General features: G+C 44.8%; 1 protein-coding gene across 1 annotated transcript in view; it reads left to right on the top strand.

Annotated features, from left to right (window-relative positions):
* Window positions 1-2,347: 2,347 nt before the first annotated feature.
* Window positions 2,348-14,842, top strand: part of LOC136652255 (protein C-mannosyl-transferase DPY19L1-like) — a 69,847-nt gene continuing 57,352 nt past the window's right edge. The window contains exons 1-4 of the mRNA XM_066629185.1: window positions 2,348-2,696; window positions 4,436-4,504; window positions 7,083-7,107; window positions 13,816-13,903. Coding sequence (XP_066485282.1) covers window positions 2,348-2,696; window positions 4,436-4,504; window positions 7,083-7,107; window positions 13,816-13,903 — 531 coding nt within the window. The remainder of the gene's footprint in view (window positions 2,697-4,435; window positions 4,505-7,082; window positions 7,108-13,815; window positions 13,904-14,842) is intronic.

The following is a 14,842-nucleotide window of genomic DNA, read 5'->3' as shown; positions in this document are numbered from 1 at the left end:
CAGAAGCTTCCTTCCCCCCTGGTAGATCTCCGGGTCTTGCTGGGTTTCAAAGTAGCTCTCGAGCCAAAAAAGTGTGAGCACCCCTGTACTAAGGTATACAGTTTATAAAAGTCCAGAATTGTTTCTGTTAGGTTTAAATCTGGAGAAAATAGTAGTTAATGATAGAGCCTAATTGTGGCATATGGTGACTGCAGCAAGGATGGTATATGCAAAGTACTGGAAACAAGATAAAGTCCCCAATATAGATGAATGGTTACAAAAGATGATGTATAGAATGGAAATGGATAAGCTCTCGAGAAGTTTGAATGAGGAAATGTCAGAGAAATTTTACTCGGAATGGCATAAATTTAAAGTTTATTTGGAGAAAAATTGGGAGGTTAGGGGTCTATTATGGTTATTTGAATGATAATAAGAGCTATATAAAGAACAAGAGTTTAGCTTGGTAATAAATAAATTTGGTATAATTTAGCCTGGTATAAATAATTAAATTTGCAAATGGTAAGACGTTGTGGGAAGTCCGAGGTGCGGAGGGAGGTGGGGAGTGGAAATGGGATAAAGGTAATGATTGAAATGAAAATTGTTGATTTGGATTTATTGAAGATATAATGTCTTGTGATAATCTCAATAAAAACGTTTTTAAAAAAAAGAGAGAGAACAAAACGGCTAATATTATAATGCCGTTATACAAATCTATGGTAAGGCCACACCTGGAGTATTGTGTCCAGTTCTGGTCGCCACATCTCAAAAAGGACATAGTGGAAATGGAAAAGGTGCAAAAGGGAGCGACTAAGATGATTACTGGGCTGGGGCACCTTCCTTATGAGGAAGGGCTACGGCGTTTGGGCCTCTTCAGCCTAGAAAAGAGACGCCTGAGGGGGGACATGATTGAGACATACAAAATTATGCATGGGAAGGATAAAGTGGATAGAGATGCTCTTTACACTCTCACATAACACCAGAACCAGGGGACATCCACTAAAATTGAGTGTTGGGAGAGTTAGAACAGACAAAAGAAAATATTTCTTTACTCAGCATGTGGTCGGTCTGTGGAACTCCTTGCCACAGGATGTGGTGACGGCATCTGGCCTGGATGCCTTTAAAGGGGAATTGGACCAGTTTCTGGAGAAAAAGATCCATTATGGGTTACAAGCTATGATGTGTATGTGCAACCTCCTGATTTTAGAAATGGGCTATGTCAGATGCAAGGGAGGGCACCAGGATGCAGGTCTCTTGTTATCTGGTGTGCTCCCTGGGGCATTTGGTTGGCCGCTGTGAGATACAGGAAGCTGGACTAGTTGGGCCTATGGCCTGATCCAGTGGGACTGTTCTTATGTTCTGGCCCAAAGCAGGCATCATGAATTCTATTTTGGCCTGCTGTATGAAATGAGTTTGACACCCCTGGGCAAGACCATACCCCTGGGCATTTACCAACCAAAGAAAGCCCAGATTAGGGTGTGGGTCAAACAAACCATGGTGGGGGGGGAGCACAAACTTTCCCCTTTCCCCAGCTCCAAATCAGATAGGAGCAGCCCTGATAGGTCTCCAGGGCCATCTGAAGGGCCAACATGTGGACTTAGGTCTGGCTGGTGTCTTTCCCTGTGCTACTGCAGGAGTGAGGTCTGGGCTAAAGCCTTGATGGGGCTCCTGACAGTGCACCCAACAGCAGCCTTGAAGGCCTTTCAGTGTTTTTGTCTGTGGTAACCATCTTACAGGTACTCCATCTGAAAGGACCCAGAAGCCTGCGGGGCAGACCAAGGGCTCTCACAGCCCAATCCTATCCACTCTTTCCTGGGAGTAAGCCCCATTGACTCTAATGGGACTTACTTCTGAGTAGACAAGCATAGGATTGGGCTGTTAGTCTCTCTCACAACAAAGAAAAAGGAGAGAGGCTGGAAACGCTCAGTGAGCCCAGGGATTATGAAACTTTCATCCTCAGAAGCTGGGAGGGAGGAGGTGGAGGTCGCCCCAGTGAGTGGGGAGGAGGCTCTCCCGCCTTCTCTCTCCCTCGCCTGTGGTGTCAGGGCACAAGCAGACACTGGTGGCTCTGGCTCTGCTCCCCAGTTTTTCCTCCCACAGGGTTCCAGAGAAACCCTGGTGGAGAACTGCCTCTGCAAGAGTGCAGGACTGTCTGTACTGACTGAGAAGGTGCTGGGGGGGGCTGCCCCTCGGGAGCGGGACTTTTCAGCGAGTTGACGGGGCGCGCGTGCAGAGGGCGACCGTTGGCCTCGAGCGCGGAGGGAGAGACCCGCCCCTCGCGCACGCTGCGGGGCCGGTTCCCGCTCGTGGCACTGCGTCCGCCGCGTGCTGCCGTCCAGGGCAGAGCGCGTCCAGCCTGCTGCTGAGCGGAATGGCGCTGCGGGCGAAGCGCGGCAGGAAGAGCGAGAAGATGCCGCCACCCAAGTCCTCCGGGGACGCCGCTGCTCCCGAGGCTTCTCCGCCCACGCCCACCCCCTCCGCCCCGCCGCCCCCTCCTCAGGAAGAGAACCAGCCGGGCCCGAGCGGAGACCAGGAGCCCGCGCAAAGCCCCGGCCGCGGGGGGCTTCCCGAGGAGAAGCTCCCCGCCCTCGCCCGCTGGCTCTTCCAACAGTCGCTGGGGAGGCTGCCCGGCGGGGCGTCCGCGAAGAGGCGAGAAGGCGGCACGAGAGAGGCGGGGGTCCCGTGCCAGAGGCTGCGCGTGTGCGGGGCCTGGCTGCGCGGTGCGTGGGGACTGGGCGGGATTCCCGGGGGGGGGGGAAACGAGGGCGTCTCGGGGCCGGGAGGAGGGGCGAGCGGGGGGGGGGAGGCGGTGGAAGGCGACTCCGCTCCACCAGCCCGATGCCTGGCGCGTTCACTCCCGAGCGGAGGCAGGTCAGCGGAGTTCCCAGGCGCGCCAGTGGCCGCGGCCAGACCACGGGCGTGCTGCGGAGGCTGAGAGCTCGGTGTGCTGCCGGCCCCGCTCTGCGTGCGCTGCTCTCGCAGGTCAGCATCAGCGCGCTTCGGCCACCGCTTTGGCAAAGCGAACGGGAGGCGGCACTGGATCGATTCAGAACCAGGAACCCAGAAGTGTCCCCCCCACTCAACTTCTCAGTGGCCGTGAAGATGACCGCCTGATTCGAGTCTGAACCCCTTTCATAAGACGCCTGCAGGTGTTCTGACAGGCAGTTCTCAGCCTCTCGTTCCTCAGGCAAGGGTGCCCCCTCTCCACGCAAATAAAGGTGAGGTGGTTCAGTAAGAGCCCTTGTCCGTCTGCTCTGCAGTCCCTTCCCGCTTTGGACGCTGGAGGTGAAGGCCGCTGTTTTCTTTCCTGAATACTGCTGAATGTGAAGTGATACCTGCTGCTGAACGGCGTGATGCAGTGTCCTCAGGCAGCAGCTATACGTATAGGCCTGTACATTCTGTGCATGTTTCCTAGGGAGAACTCGGCAGGCCTGGCTTTGGAGTAAATTTACATAGAATGTGTTTGCGTGCTATTTCGATCTTTTATCATTTTAACTAGCAACATACATGTGTCTTGTATCAGGAAATTATAAATTTAGAAATTTATATATAAAACTATACAGAGAAGAAAAAGAAAACACTAATAAAATGAAAAGAAAGCAAACATTAAAATACATAAAAAGTACAGATAAGAAAACCTCTGAAAATGTAGCACAGGCAGAGATGAATATTCTAATTACCTATAGATTTATATCAATAATCTAAATTTCCACCCATATATATATATATCTCCAACAGCCCATTTCAAATTGATATTTTGGAATAATGTTCTTTATCACTGTCTTCAAATCCACAACTCATTAACTCATTATTCTCTCATGCAGAAAGATAATTTGTTTCCAGTTATTCATAAAGTTTTCTGTTCCTTTCTCTTTATGTCAACAGTTTGTCCATTTCTGCAACGTCAATAACTTTTGTCCACTGTTCTTCTATCAACAGAGTTTCTGTAGTTTTCCAATATTGTACATAAAATATTCTAGCCACACCTATCGTATATAAAAATAAAGTTTTGAATCTTTTTTTCCACATATTCATCTATCATACCCACCAAAGACACTTCAAGTTTCATTTGCACATTTGTTCTTAAACTGCATTTGAGTACATGTTTACCACATATGATAAAAAGTTCCCCTTTTTTTACATTTCCGACATGAGATTTAATTTTCAATTTAAATAATCACACCTCCATTGTCAATTCTAATGATCAAACTGGAATTAAAGGAATTGCTGTCATTAACTTTTGTAGAATCTGGTTGGAATGTGCCAACTCAACTTTGTTGTTTAGTAATTTTGAAAAAAATCTCTGAATTCAGAGGGTGTGGAATTAAATCTGAGCATTTTTGTGTTTGCCTCTTTTTGCTTTGAGCAATTTTTAAAGCCCATTTTTACATTTGCAGCAAATTAGAATATAAGTCTGAGCAAAACTAATTCTAATGAAGTGACATTTTTCTTTTACCAGACACTGTAAAGAACACAGGATTCTTCATTACAAGAGTAGACAGCAAGATTTGGCTTATACTTACCATGGGTGAGAAGAACACTATTTGAAAGTTCTCATTTTCTGTATCTGAAATGTTGGCATGCTTTGAGCCCATGAAGATAACATGAATAGACTCCAGTACATGGGTGTGTACTAGTGCAAATTGTTACAGCAAATGCAATAAAGGCCCAAATCCTAACCAACTTTCCAGCACTGGCATAATGGTGCCAATGGGATGTGTGCTGCATCCTGCAGTCGGGTGGCACTCACAAAGACCTCAAAGTAAGGGAAAGTTTGTTTGCTCACCTCGTAGCTGCATTACCCTTGTATCAGTGCTAGAAAGGGGGTTAGGATTGCACCCAAAGTGATATAAGTGTTTGAGTTCTGCTGTTCAACTCCGTATTGTTTACAGTTGTTGAAATAAACAATTCATTGAACTGGTATTCAGCATTCTTTTCACAGGTGATATAAAATCTCTCATTAATATCTTATTGAAATTATCAATTGTGCATGGAGATCTAAGACCAGTGTTAATACTGTACCTGGAATGCTTAGGAATGAAACTAATGTTTTAAAAAGGTTGCACTTCTGGTATTAATATAGCCTAATAAGAGAGTTGTTTTGAAGTAAAGTGCATGTCCATCCAGTGCATGACCATTCCCCTTGGCATTCATGCAGTGCCATCCTCACTGTTGCTGCACCTGTCCACATTACATTACAGAGCTCTCTCTCCATAGTTCCTATCATTAAAGTTTCTCTTTGTGTACTCTTGTGAATGACATGAGGCCAGAGAGGTATAGTCCTGTGCTGTCTACCCCATCATCTAATACAGGGGTGTCAAACATAAGGCCCAGGGGGCCGGATGCGACCCCCGGAAGCTTTTTATCCGGCCCTAGGGGTCTCAGCTGTTGAGGTGTTACAGCTGAAATGGCAGTTCACATGAAAACTGGGCTTTCCCAAATCTTCAAACATGATCAAGATTTGCATACTTTCTCTTCTGTCATTTGCAGTTAATGAGTTTCTATATGAGAACAAGGTCTGATTTCTGGCCATTAGCTGCTTAATGATGTCACTTTCTGCTTAATTACATCACTTCCGACCCTCAGCTGGAGCCCTGAATGCTAACTTTGGCCCTCTGTATGAAATGAGTTTGACACCCCTGATCTAATGTATGGTTGCTATGGTAGAGACTTGTGTACTGGGGTGGAGTACTTTGGCAGAATTTAGAACCCGATCCAGAGCCCTGTGTGCCAGCTCACTGCTGGCACACACTGTTGCAAACATGACACGTTTGTGAGCTCCTATCACACGAGTCCTCCCAGGCCTGCATTCCACCCTCTGGCGGTTGCCCGGACCACCAGGTGGTGGAGGGGTGGGGGGAGGCGGGGAGGAGGTGTTACAGGACAGGGGAGATGGGTGGGGAAGAGGGATGGCAGGAGAGGAGGGAGAGGCAGGATCCTGCCTCCGTGTGGGACTGCCCAGTCCGACATGGGACTCTCCAATTCTGCATCAGCTCCAGAACTTCCATAGAATCTAACCCTATTGTGGAGCTGCTTTTCTTACCTGGGGGTAAGGGACAAAGTTTCATTCGCCCAAGGAGCTTCTGTGGGCTGCTGAGTTGTGCATTGGATACCACAGCAGCCTTTTTAGCGCCATAGCAGCCCCATGTGCTGAGCAGCTCAGGTTTGTGCTGCCCATCTGTATCCTAACTTCTGATATTGCATGTTGGATAGGGTGAAAGTATCTGGGATTTTGGGAAGGTTTTGTTGCTCTCCAGTGATTTCTGTGGAAGCATTTAGACTTGTGTCAACTCTGACATTGGTGCACTGATTTCGGAGTGAGGAGGCTTATCATCTCAGATGAGTAGGATATAAGTTTTTTCTCCCTGTTCCTCCCATCTGCATATTCTCATTATGGAACTTAAAACCAACTGGAATTGCATTGGTTGGAATATGTTGGTGTGGAATTGTGCTAGTGTTGGAGTGCTGGCGTTTGAATGAAATTACACTACCATTGCAATAAAGTTGGAGCAAATTTCCAGTGACATCTGGAAATTTGATTTTTTATAATATAGGATTGTATTATAATTTCATTGAAATTAGGGACCTTATTGTGATATATAGGCATGCCCCCTTATCCATGGTGGATCAGTTCTGGAACCCACTGCGAATATGGGTGAACACCTGTCTTTGCTCCCTTGGCCTCCAAAGGGTTTTCTGAGCTCAGCTATTGAAATACCACAACTTCTGGTTTCTCTGAAATCTGAAGTGACGTTTTTAATGCCTAATAAGGTATTGGAAGGCTTGGGGAAACCCTGGAGGGCTTCCCTGGACCTTCCAATGCCTCATTAGGCATTAAAAACACCACTGCCGGTTTCACAGAGAAACCAGGTTGTGTTATTTCAATAGCTGAGCTCAGAAAACCCTTAAATTAAGATGAATTAAAGTGTCTGTTTTGCATGATTGCATTCCGTTTTCTGCAGGAGTATATCCAAAGTTCACTAAAATATCAGTAAGTCTTGGGGGCAGGTTTCTAGCATCAGATACTGAGCTTCTAAAAACTGGATTTAATTCTTTTTAAATTCTTGAAATTGAAGTCATATATCTTGTTTTATTTTTTTGTACAGCTGTTGTTGCAGGAATTCTTCACTGGTAAGTGTTTCTGTAACATAAAACCACATTAAACAAATATGCCTCATCAAAGACTATTGCTGGAATGACTGTTGTTGCCTGTATGTTGCTTATAGGATAAGAAAAGCTTTTATTGAATTTCTCTGTCTGTTGATATACGTACACAGTTTTAGTCTCTCTTCCCTCACACTCTTACGTGCACCTTTTCACTCCTCATTTTTCTTTGTTTGAAATGATCTGTTTCTGCATCCCAGGAAACTGAATTTTTCCCTGACAATCTGCTCAGGATCTAGATCCTTCCCATTTGTGATAGTTTTTGCAAATGGGCTTGCAATCAATACTGATTTTGGCTTGCAATCTGTTACTGATTTTGAGACTACAGTTTTAAGAGGAATTTAAGCCTTGAATGTCCATTCTGGAACCCCTAGTGGATTAAAAAAAAATCAGTCGATAAAAAAACTGGAAAAATAGATTTAAGGCCCACTTCCAGGTTTCTTGCCCCTCTGTTGCTCCTAATGAAATACGGTCATGCCTCGACATCCTCAGGGGTTTGATTCTGGGATTCCCTACTGATACCATAAAATGTGTTAAGTAAAAGCAGTTTTAAAAAATTAAAAAGGGTGTCCCTTTACAATTGTGGTTTAAAAACTATTTTTCTTACTGTTGTAGAGAGGCAGTCAAACAATTAGAAATGCATAGAACCCTCTGTCTTTGCCTTGCTCAGTGAAAGAATGAAATGATTGCTTGCCTGACTGTACTCTACACTCTACAACAGTAAGAAAATCAGTTTTTAAAACTGATTTTAAAGGGATGGATTTTTTCCCCTTCTCCAGGAATCAGCACATTCCTTCTCATTTGCAGTGGCCATTTGTGTTGAGTCAAATCTGTGTATAAAAAATCAGTGTATAACAAGGTTGGACCTGTATGCAATTTATTGCCTAACAGAGGTGAAGTTAAGAAAAAGATCTGTAGGTAAAGGTCATGTGTTCTTAATAATACTTTTCAAGCCAGCAGCTAGTAAGTAACTTTCAAACCTGCTTTTAATAACAAGTTTTTATCACTACTGCTTCAGTTCAGATAGATACTTCTTTAGTTGGGGAGCGTTTCTGTTCTCAAGATGACTTCCAATTTGGTGCAAAGGCATCTAGAAAACATGGTTTATTGCTTTCACACTTCTGGAGCAAAATCTCGAGGCAAAATCCGGAGCCGGAATCCCTGAGGCAGTTCATGACTGAACACAGTCACGTTCTGGCAACTCCTGCGACGCCGCTGGAACCAACCGTATTGGCCTCTGCCTTTCCATTGGACCATTTCAGCGACGTGGAGAGGGGGGATTTGCTGCATGGGTAACAGACTATCCTCCGTACCTACTTTATCCAGGCTTCGCGCACTGGAGAGGACACTCTGTTCCAGAACCACCATTCAGAGCGTGACACCATAGTCTTCCGAGACTGAAGGATGCCAACAACACTTCTGGAGCAAGTGACTGATTTTGCTGTCTGAATTTTCTCCAACTTTGGTCTGGATTCCCTCTACTTGTCTTCTGCTGTCTGCACTCCACTGAAACTATCCTCGGAGAAATCCCCAGTGATCTTATTGCTGAATCAAAGGATTTTCACATCATCTTCATCTTTCTTGACTATCTGCTGTGTTTGATACAGCTCTTTCTCTCTTGACTCTTTATGAGTTGCATCTGCTTGAGTTTGGCTTCAGATGGTTCTCTTACTATCTGTCAAATCATGCTTTAAAGATTTTCGCAGAAGGAAGCTCTTCCTTGGTTTTCCCTCTTTCTACTGGGGTCCCTCAGAGATCTGTTCTCTGTTTTTTGGGTTTTTTTTATTTCTTTCCCTTTCTCTTTCCCTTTTTAAAGATTGGCGTGACATTTGCTATCCTCCAATCCTGTGGCACTGTGGCTGTTTTGCGGGACAAGTTGCATATTTTAGTCAAGAGATCAGCAACTTCATTCTTCAATTCCTTAATAACTCTAGGGTGGATGCCATCAGGGCCTGGTGACTTATTGATCTTTAATTTATCAATGAGGTCTGAAACATCTTCTCTTTTAACCTCTATTTGACTTAATTGCTTGGTCAGGAGGGGCCATTCAGGCAGCGGTATCTGCCTGAGGTCTTCTACCGTGAAGACAGATGCAAAGAATTCATTCAATTTCTCTACCATCTCTAAGTCTCCTTTTATCTCCCCTTTCTCTCCCTCACCATCCAGAGGGCCAACTGCGTCTCTGGCGGGTTTCCTGCTTCTAACATATTTGAAGAAGCTTTTATTATTCCCCTTAATGCTGCTGGCTGTGTGTTCCTCATAGTCTCTCTTGGCCTCCCGTATCACCTTCTTACATTTCTTTTGCCACAGTTTATGTTCCTTTTTATTCTCCTCATTAGGGCAAGACTTCCATTTATGTAAGGAAGCTTCCTTGCCCTTTACAGCCTCTCTAACTTGGCTGGTTAGCCATGCGGGCACCTTCCTGGACTTAGTTGAACCCTTCTTCTTTTGCGGTATACACTTCCGCTGGGCCTCTATTACTGTTGATTTGAGCAACCTCCATGCTCTCTGTAGAGACTGGATTTTTTTTACCTTCCCTTTCAACCTCCTTCTAACCAGCCTCCTCATTTGAGGGAAGTCAGCTCGTCGGAAGTCAAGGGTTTTTGTGAGAGATTTGCCCGGTATTCTTCCCCCGATGTGCATGTCGAAACGGATTGCAGCATGATCACTGTTCCCCAACGACTCAGTAACATTGCCATTTCTAACCAGATCCTGAGTACCACATAGTATTAAATCCAGAGTCACCTGTCCTCTGGTGGGCTCCATGACTAGCTGCTCTAAGGCACAGTAATTTAGCATGTGAAGGAATCCAATCTCTTTTTCGTGACCAGAACACAAATTGACCCAGTCAATATGAGGATAATTGAAGTCCCCCATGATTACAACCCTGTCCCTCCTTGTCACCTCCCTGATCTGTTTCCTCATTTCAAGGTCCCCTTCTGGTTTCTGGTTTGGAGGACAATAGTACGCCCCAATATTACATCACTCCTCAGGCCTGGTAATTTAACCCATAGAGAGTCTATGGAGTCGAACCCACCTTCAATCTCTACTTTGCTGGATTCTATCCCTTAACATAAACGGCCACCCCACCTCCAACATGCCCCTCCCTGTCCCTCCAGTAGAGTTTATAGCCCGGGATTGCGGTATCCCACTGATTCTCCGCATTCCACCAAGTTTCCGTTATGGCCACTATGTCAGTGTTTTCCCTTGTCACCAGACATTCCAGTTCTCCCATCTTTGCTCGGAGACTTCGGCATCTGCATAAAAGCATTTGTACATGGAAAGCCCCAGGATGGGCTGCTTATTAGCTCCTTTATCCCTGAATCATTTTGCCAAACCGTTTATCATATCCCATCACGCTACCATTCCCAATTTCCTCTCCTACTCTGCCTTTACCTTGTTGTTCTCTAACCTCCCCATCCTCGTCCCATAGGGGTGACGAGCCCCGATCCAGGTGCCATCCTGTCGGCTTTTCCCCAGGGATCAGTTTAAAGGCTGCTCTGCCACCTTTTTAATGTTATGCGCCAGCAGTCTGGTTCCATTCTGGTTCAAGTGAAGCCCTTCCCTCTTGTACAGGCCCCGCTTGTCCCAAAACGTTCCCCAGCACCCAACAAATCTAAACCCCCCTCCCTACACCACCGTCTCATCCACGCATTGAGACCCCTGATCTCCGCCTGCCTAGCTGACCCTGCGCGTGGAACAGGTAGCACTTCAGGGAACGCTACCTTTGAGGTCCTGGCTTTCAGCTTCCTACCAAATAGCCTAAATTTGGCCTCCAGGACCTCCCAGCTACACTTGCCCATGTCGTTGGTGCCGACATGCACCACAACCGCTACCTCCTCCCCAGCACTATCTACCAACCTGTCTAGACGAGAAGTGATGTCCGCAACCTTCGCACCAGGCAGGCAAGTTGCCATGTGGTCCTTACATCCGTCGCAAACCCCCCTCTCTATGTTTCCCAGGACTTAATCCTGGGTAAGCGTGGGTAGGATTGCAACGTAGGATTGTCATAATTTTTCGTGCTTGATGACATTTCCAGTCATGACATAACTTCCTGTAGGTCCTGACAGATTTTCATTCTAAAAAGTGGGTCCTGGTGCTAAATGTGTGAGAACCACTGCTCTAATCTTTTAACTCTTTCACCCTCCAGTAAGTTGTATTTCATTACTATAGTTCTGCGTATCTTCTCCTTATCCTTTACCCACAGGCCAAGTCCAGCTTGATTCTCCTCTCACAAACATCCACTGCCGGTCACCTTTTTATTGCTTCTTTTCTGTTCCTTATACTTCCTCTATTTCTTGGACTTTGTTCTGCTTTTCTTCTGACGATGTCTCTGGGTCTTTTTCCAACTCAACAGTGCTAATTCGAAGATTTTGGAGCAATCCTTCAATTTTTGCTTCCATCTTTCTCTCAGTTCTTTCTTCAAAGTTCACTAAAAGCTGATCCAGAAGTTGTAAAGCTAGTGTTTCCGACTCCATGATAAAAGTCTTCCGTTGTTACTTTAACTCGGCCATTTTCAACCGCTGTGCAGTGAATGATCTACAGGTGTGCCGTGGAAGCTTGGAGAAGGGTCATTTATAAGTAGAGCCATTGTGGGATGTGAGCCCCCCACCAACAGCATGGTGAGCCTTGTCAAAAAATGGATAGTGTTCCTTGACAATTATAGCACCTTGTCAGTGTGCCACGTGCTGAAAAGGTTGAAAATCACTGCTTTAACTGAACATTATTCCTGCATTTCTTCTCTTACACCACCAGATGTCACTGTCTTTAAAAGTCCACTGTTCTCATTCTCTGGTATTCCTTGCCCAATTTTTGTTCCATGAGAATATTTAGCATTCCACAAACACCAAACAAGCCACAATCACTTTAAATGCTTATTTTAGTCTTAAATAAATCCAAAACTTTTCTTTTTTCAGCCCTTTTCTTTCCAAGTACTTATTCCACACCTTCTAACTTCTTACTTATTTAATTCACTTCTTTTCTTCTCTTAAAAAGAAAGTAGTCCCTTCTTTGCAAACTCCTTTCTTATTTCTCACTCTGTTGTTAATTAATCTTATTTCTGTTTGTCAGGTTAAGTTCTCACCTCATAAAAGTTGTAAATCTTCACTACTTGCCCTAGAAGTGTGCAGTAAAGTCTGGGAAGCCTGGATCTTCCTGTTGTCATGAAAAAGATGAGCTGGTGTTGCTTACCCTCTCAAAAAAAACTCAAACTGTGTCAAAATTCCAGCAGCCTCCACAGCCCAAAGTTGACACACAAGTGAAAAATGAAGATTGTGGGTTGCTGCGTGCTCCTTTTTAATTACAGGGAGCATAAATTATCTTCGGGGGGGGGGGTGGAGCTCCCGGATCAGCCTATCAATCTGCCGTGTTTCCCATGGGCGTGTTCCGGGGATCCATTTTCCATTTTCTCTCCATATGCCTGGGTGATCTGAACAAATTTTGTGACTTTCAGTATCTTCTGTATGCCGCTAACACCCAGATTGATGTCTCTGCTGCAGAATTTCTCCCTCTATCCACTTCTGTATCTCTATCTGACATTTTTGCATGAATGCATTGTCATTTTTTCAAACTTGGTATATCCAAAACAGAACTTCTCATTTTTACTCCCAGGGCCTTCTCTCCCTTTCGACTGACAGTGTTTGCTGAGCAGGTTTAAAGTTTAGTTTTTATTTTTTACTCTTTTCTTTGTATTTAGTCTATTGCCAAATTGTGTTACTTTTTCCCTTTCTGCACTACAAAAATATGACCCTTCTGTATTCGCTCACAAAAAGTCAAGTTCATACCCTGGTCATCTTTTGCCTTTGGTCTCTTACTCTCTGCCCATTTCACTGTCCCACCTCAACCCTCTCACCTTCATCCAACAATCTGCTGTCAAAATTATTCACTTCTCTTATTACTCTGATTGTATAAATGCCTCATTTTGATTCTGGTCTGGTCCCTGATCTGGTACAAGTTCCTGGTCCTTAACTTCAAAGACCTCCATGGCCTTGCCCCTCTTTATCTCTCTACTCTTAGAACCCACTATGCTCCTGTCTGTGATCTTCATTCATCTTTCCTCGAAGCCATCCTCATTGAAACCTTTGTTTCTGCCTCCTAGTCTCTTTAGTCTGCAACTAGATTGCACTCCACTTCCAGTTTTGAGGATGTGGAGCGCAATATCTCCGCTTTCACTTTCTGGAGGCTGGGGAGCACTGCATATGCTCGCGCAGGCTCCCCGCACCCCCACGACGCTGCTGCAGGGACTGGTAAGTAAATGCCAGTCCCTGAGCAATGCGATCCTGAGGATCGTGCCGCTGCATCCCCCCTCCAAGATTTACAGTGTCTCAAACTCTCAATGAGAGTTTGAGAACTGCTGCCTTATAGGCAAGAAAGGCAGGATATAAATGTTTCACAATAATCTGTTCTGATTGAGGACTAGTTCAGATGCTCAACATTTCCTCTACAGAAGGCACTTGGTATAGGAAAAAGTGTGACAGCAGCAAGTAGCTAATCATATGTGGTGACGTACATGTAGGTTTTGTGTTACTTGTTTTCCTATAGAAAGTGTGTAATGTTTGAAGGCGCCCCCCCCCCTTTGCTACACAGAACCATTCAAGCAGTTATAATGTAACAGCAGCTTCAGGGCTTCATTTTTCAAAGTTCCTTTTGGAATTCTGTTTCCTCTTGTCTTTATAGGTGCTATTTAACAACCCTCTTTGAACATGACCGTCGCTTTACTTATCTTTCAACGCTGGAAAAGGAAATGTCTTTTCGAAGTGAAATGGTCAGAACTTACTCTTTAAGTGAATATTTAGAAGCTGTGGTTGTGAATTAAGCATGGATACATACCAATTGTTGAATAGTAGTATCCAGTAGTATATATTGATAGGAAGCTTTGATAGGAAGTATATTTTGATAGGATAGGATTTTCATGCTACTATTAAAGTAGTTTTTTTAGTCAGACAGATATTATAAACATTAGTATGATATTTTAATATGAGCAATTCTACAATCTCACAATTTACTTAAAACAAGAAAGTTTGTACATACTATGTCAGGTCCGCACTTGCTGTCTTCCATTTTTTCAAAATAAGCTCAGCTCTATATTTCTCATGTTGGAATAAATTCTGTTGTTGTGGAATTAGTACAGATGTTAATTGAAGTCATTAGAACAAGTTCTAATGTAACTGCATGTTAATGACCTGTCAGTGAAATACAGATTACATTAAACTGCAATGTACTGTACGGGCAGCCCAATCCTGAGCTGCCAATCCTGAGCTGTCCAGAGCTGCGGGACCTGGCAGCTCCTCGGGAGAAGGGGACATTTGGCCCCTTCCCCCGGGTAAGAGAAGCAGCCCTGCAATAGGACTACTTACTTTAGCGGCAGCTGTTTGGTCGCCGCTAAAGTGAAGGCGCTTGTGTAGTGCGTGCAGCCCTCCACGAGTGCCTTACGGCACGTTTGCGACTGTGGTCCACGCCATGGAGGCGCGGCACAGACCACAGGATTGGGCTCTTATTTATCTTTGATTGTTACTAGAGATTTGGGCTATTCTGAACAGAATGACTGCAATCCTGATCAGCAACAGATTGCAACAATCTAATTGGGAAGTTCACTTTCCACAGAATAATTGGGAAGTTCACTTTCCATAGGATACAATAGCAGAGATTTGGTTGTTGTGCTGGTTCTGTTTTCATTGAGTCACAGTAGGTATAATCCAGGAAT

The sequence above is a fragment of the Tiliqua scincoides genome, chromosome 5 (assembly GCF_035046505.1).
Source record: "Tiliqua scincoides isolate rTilSci1 chromosome 5, rTilSci1.hap2, whole genome shotgun sequence".
Lineage (NCBI taxonomy): Eukaryota > Metazoa > Chordata > Lepidosauria > Squamata > Scincidae > Tiliqua > Tiliqua scincoides.
The sequence above is the reverse complement of the archived record's forward strand: the minus strand, read 5'-3'. Positions and strand labels throughout refer to the sequence as shown.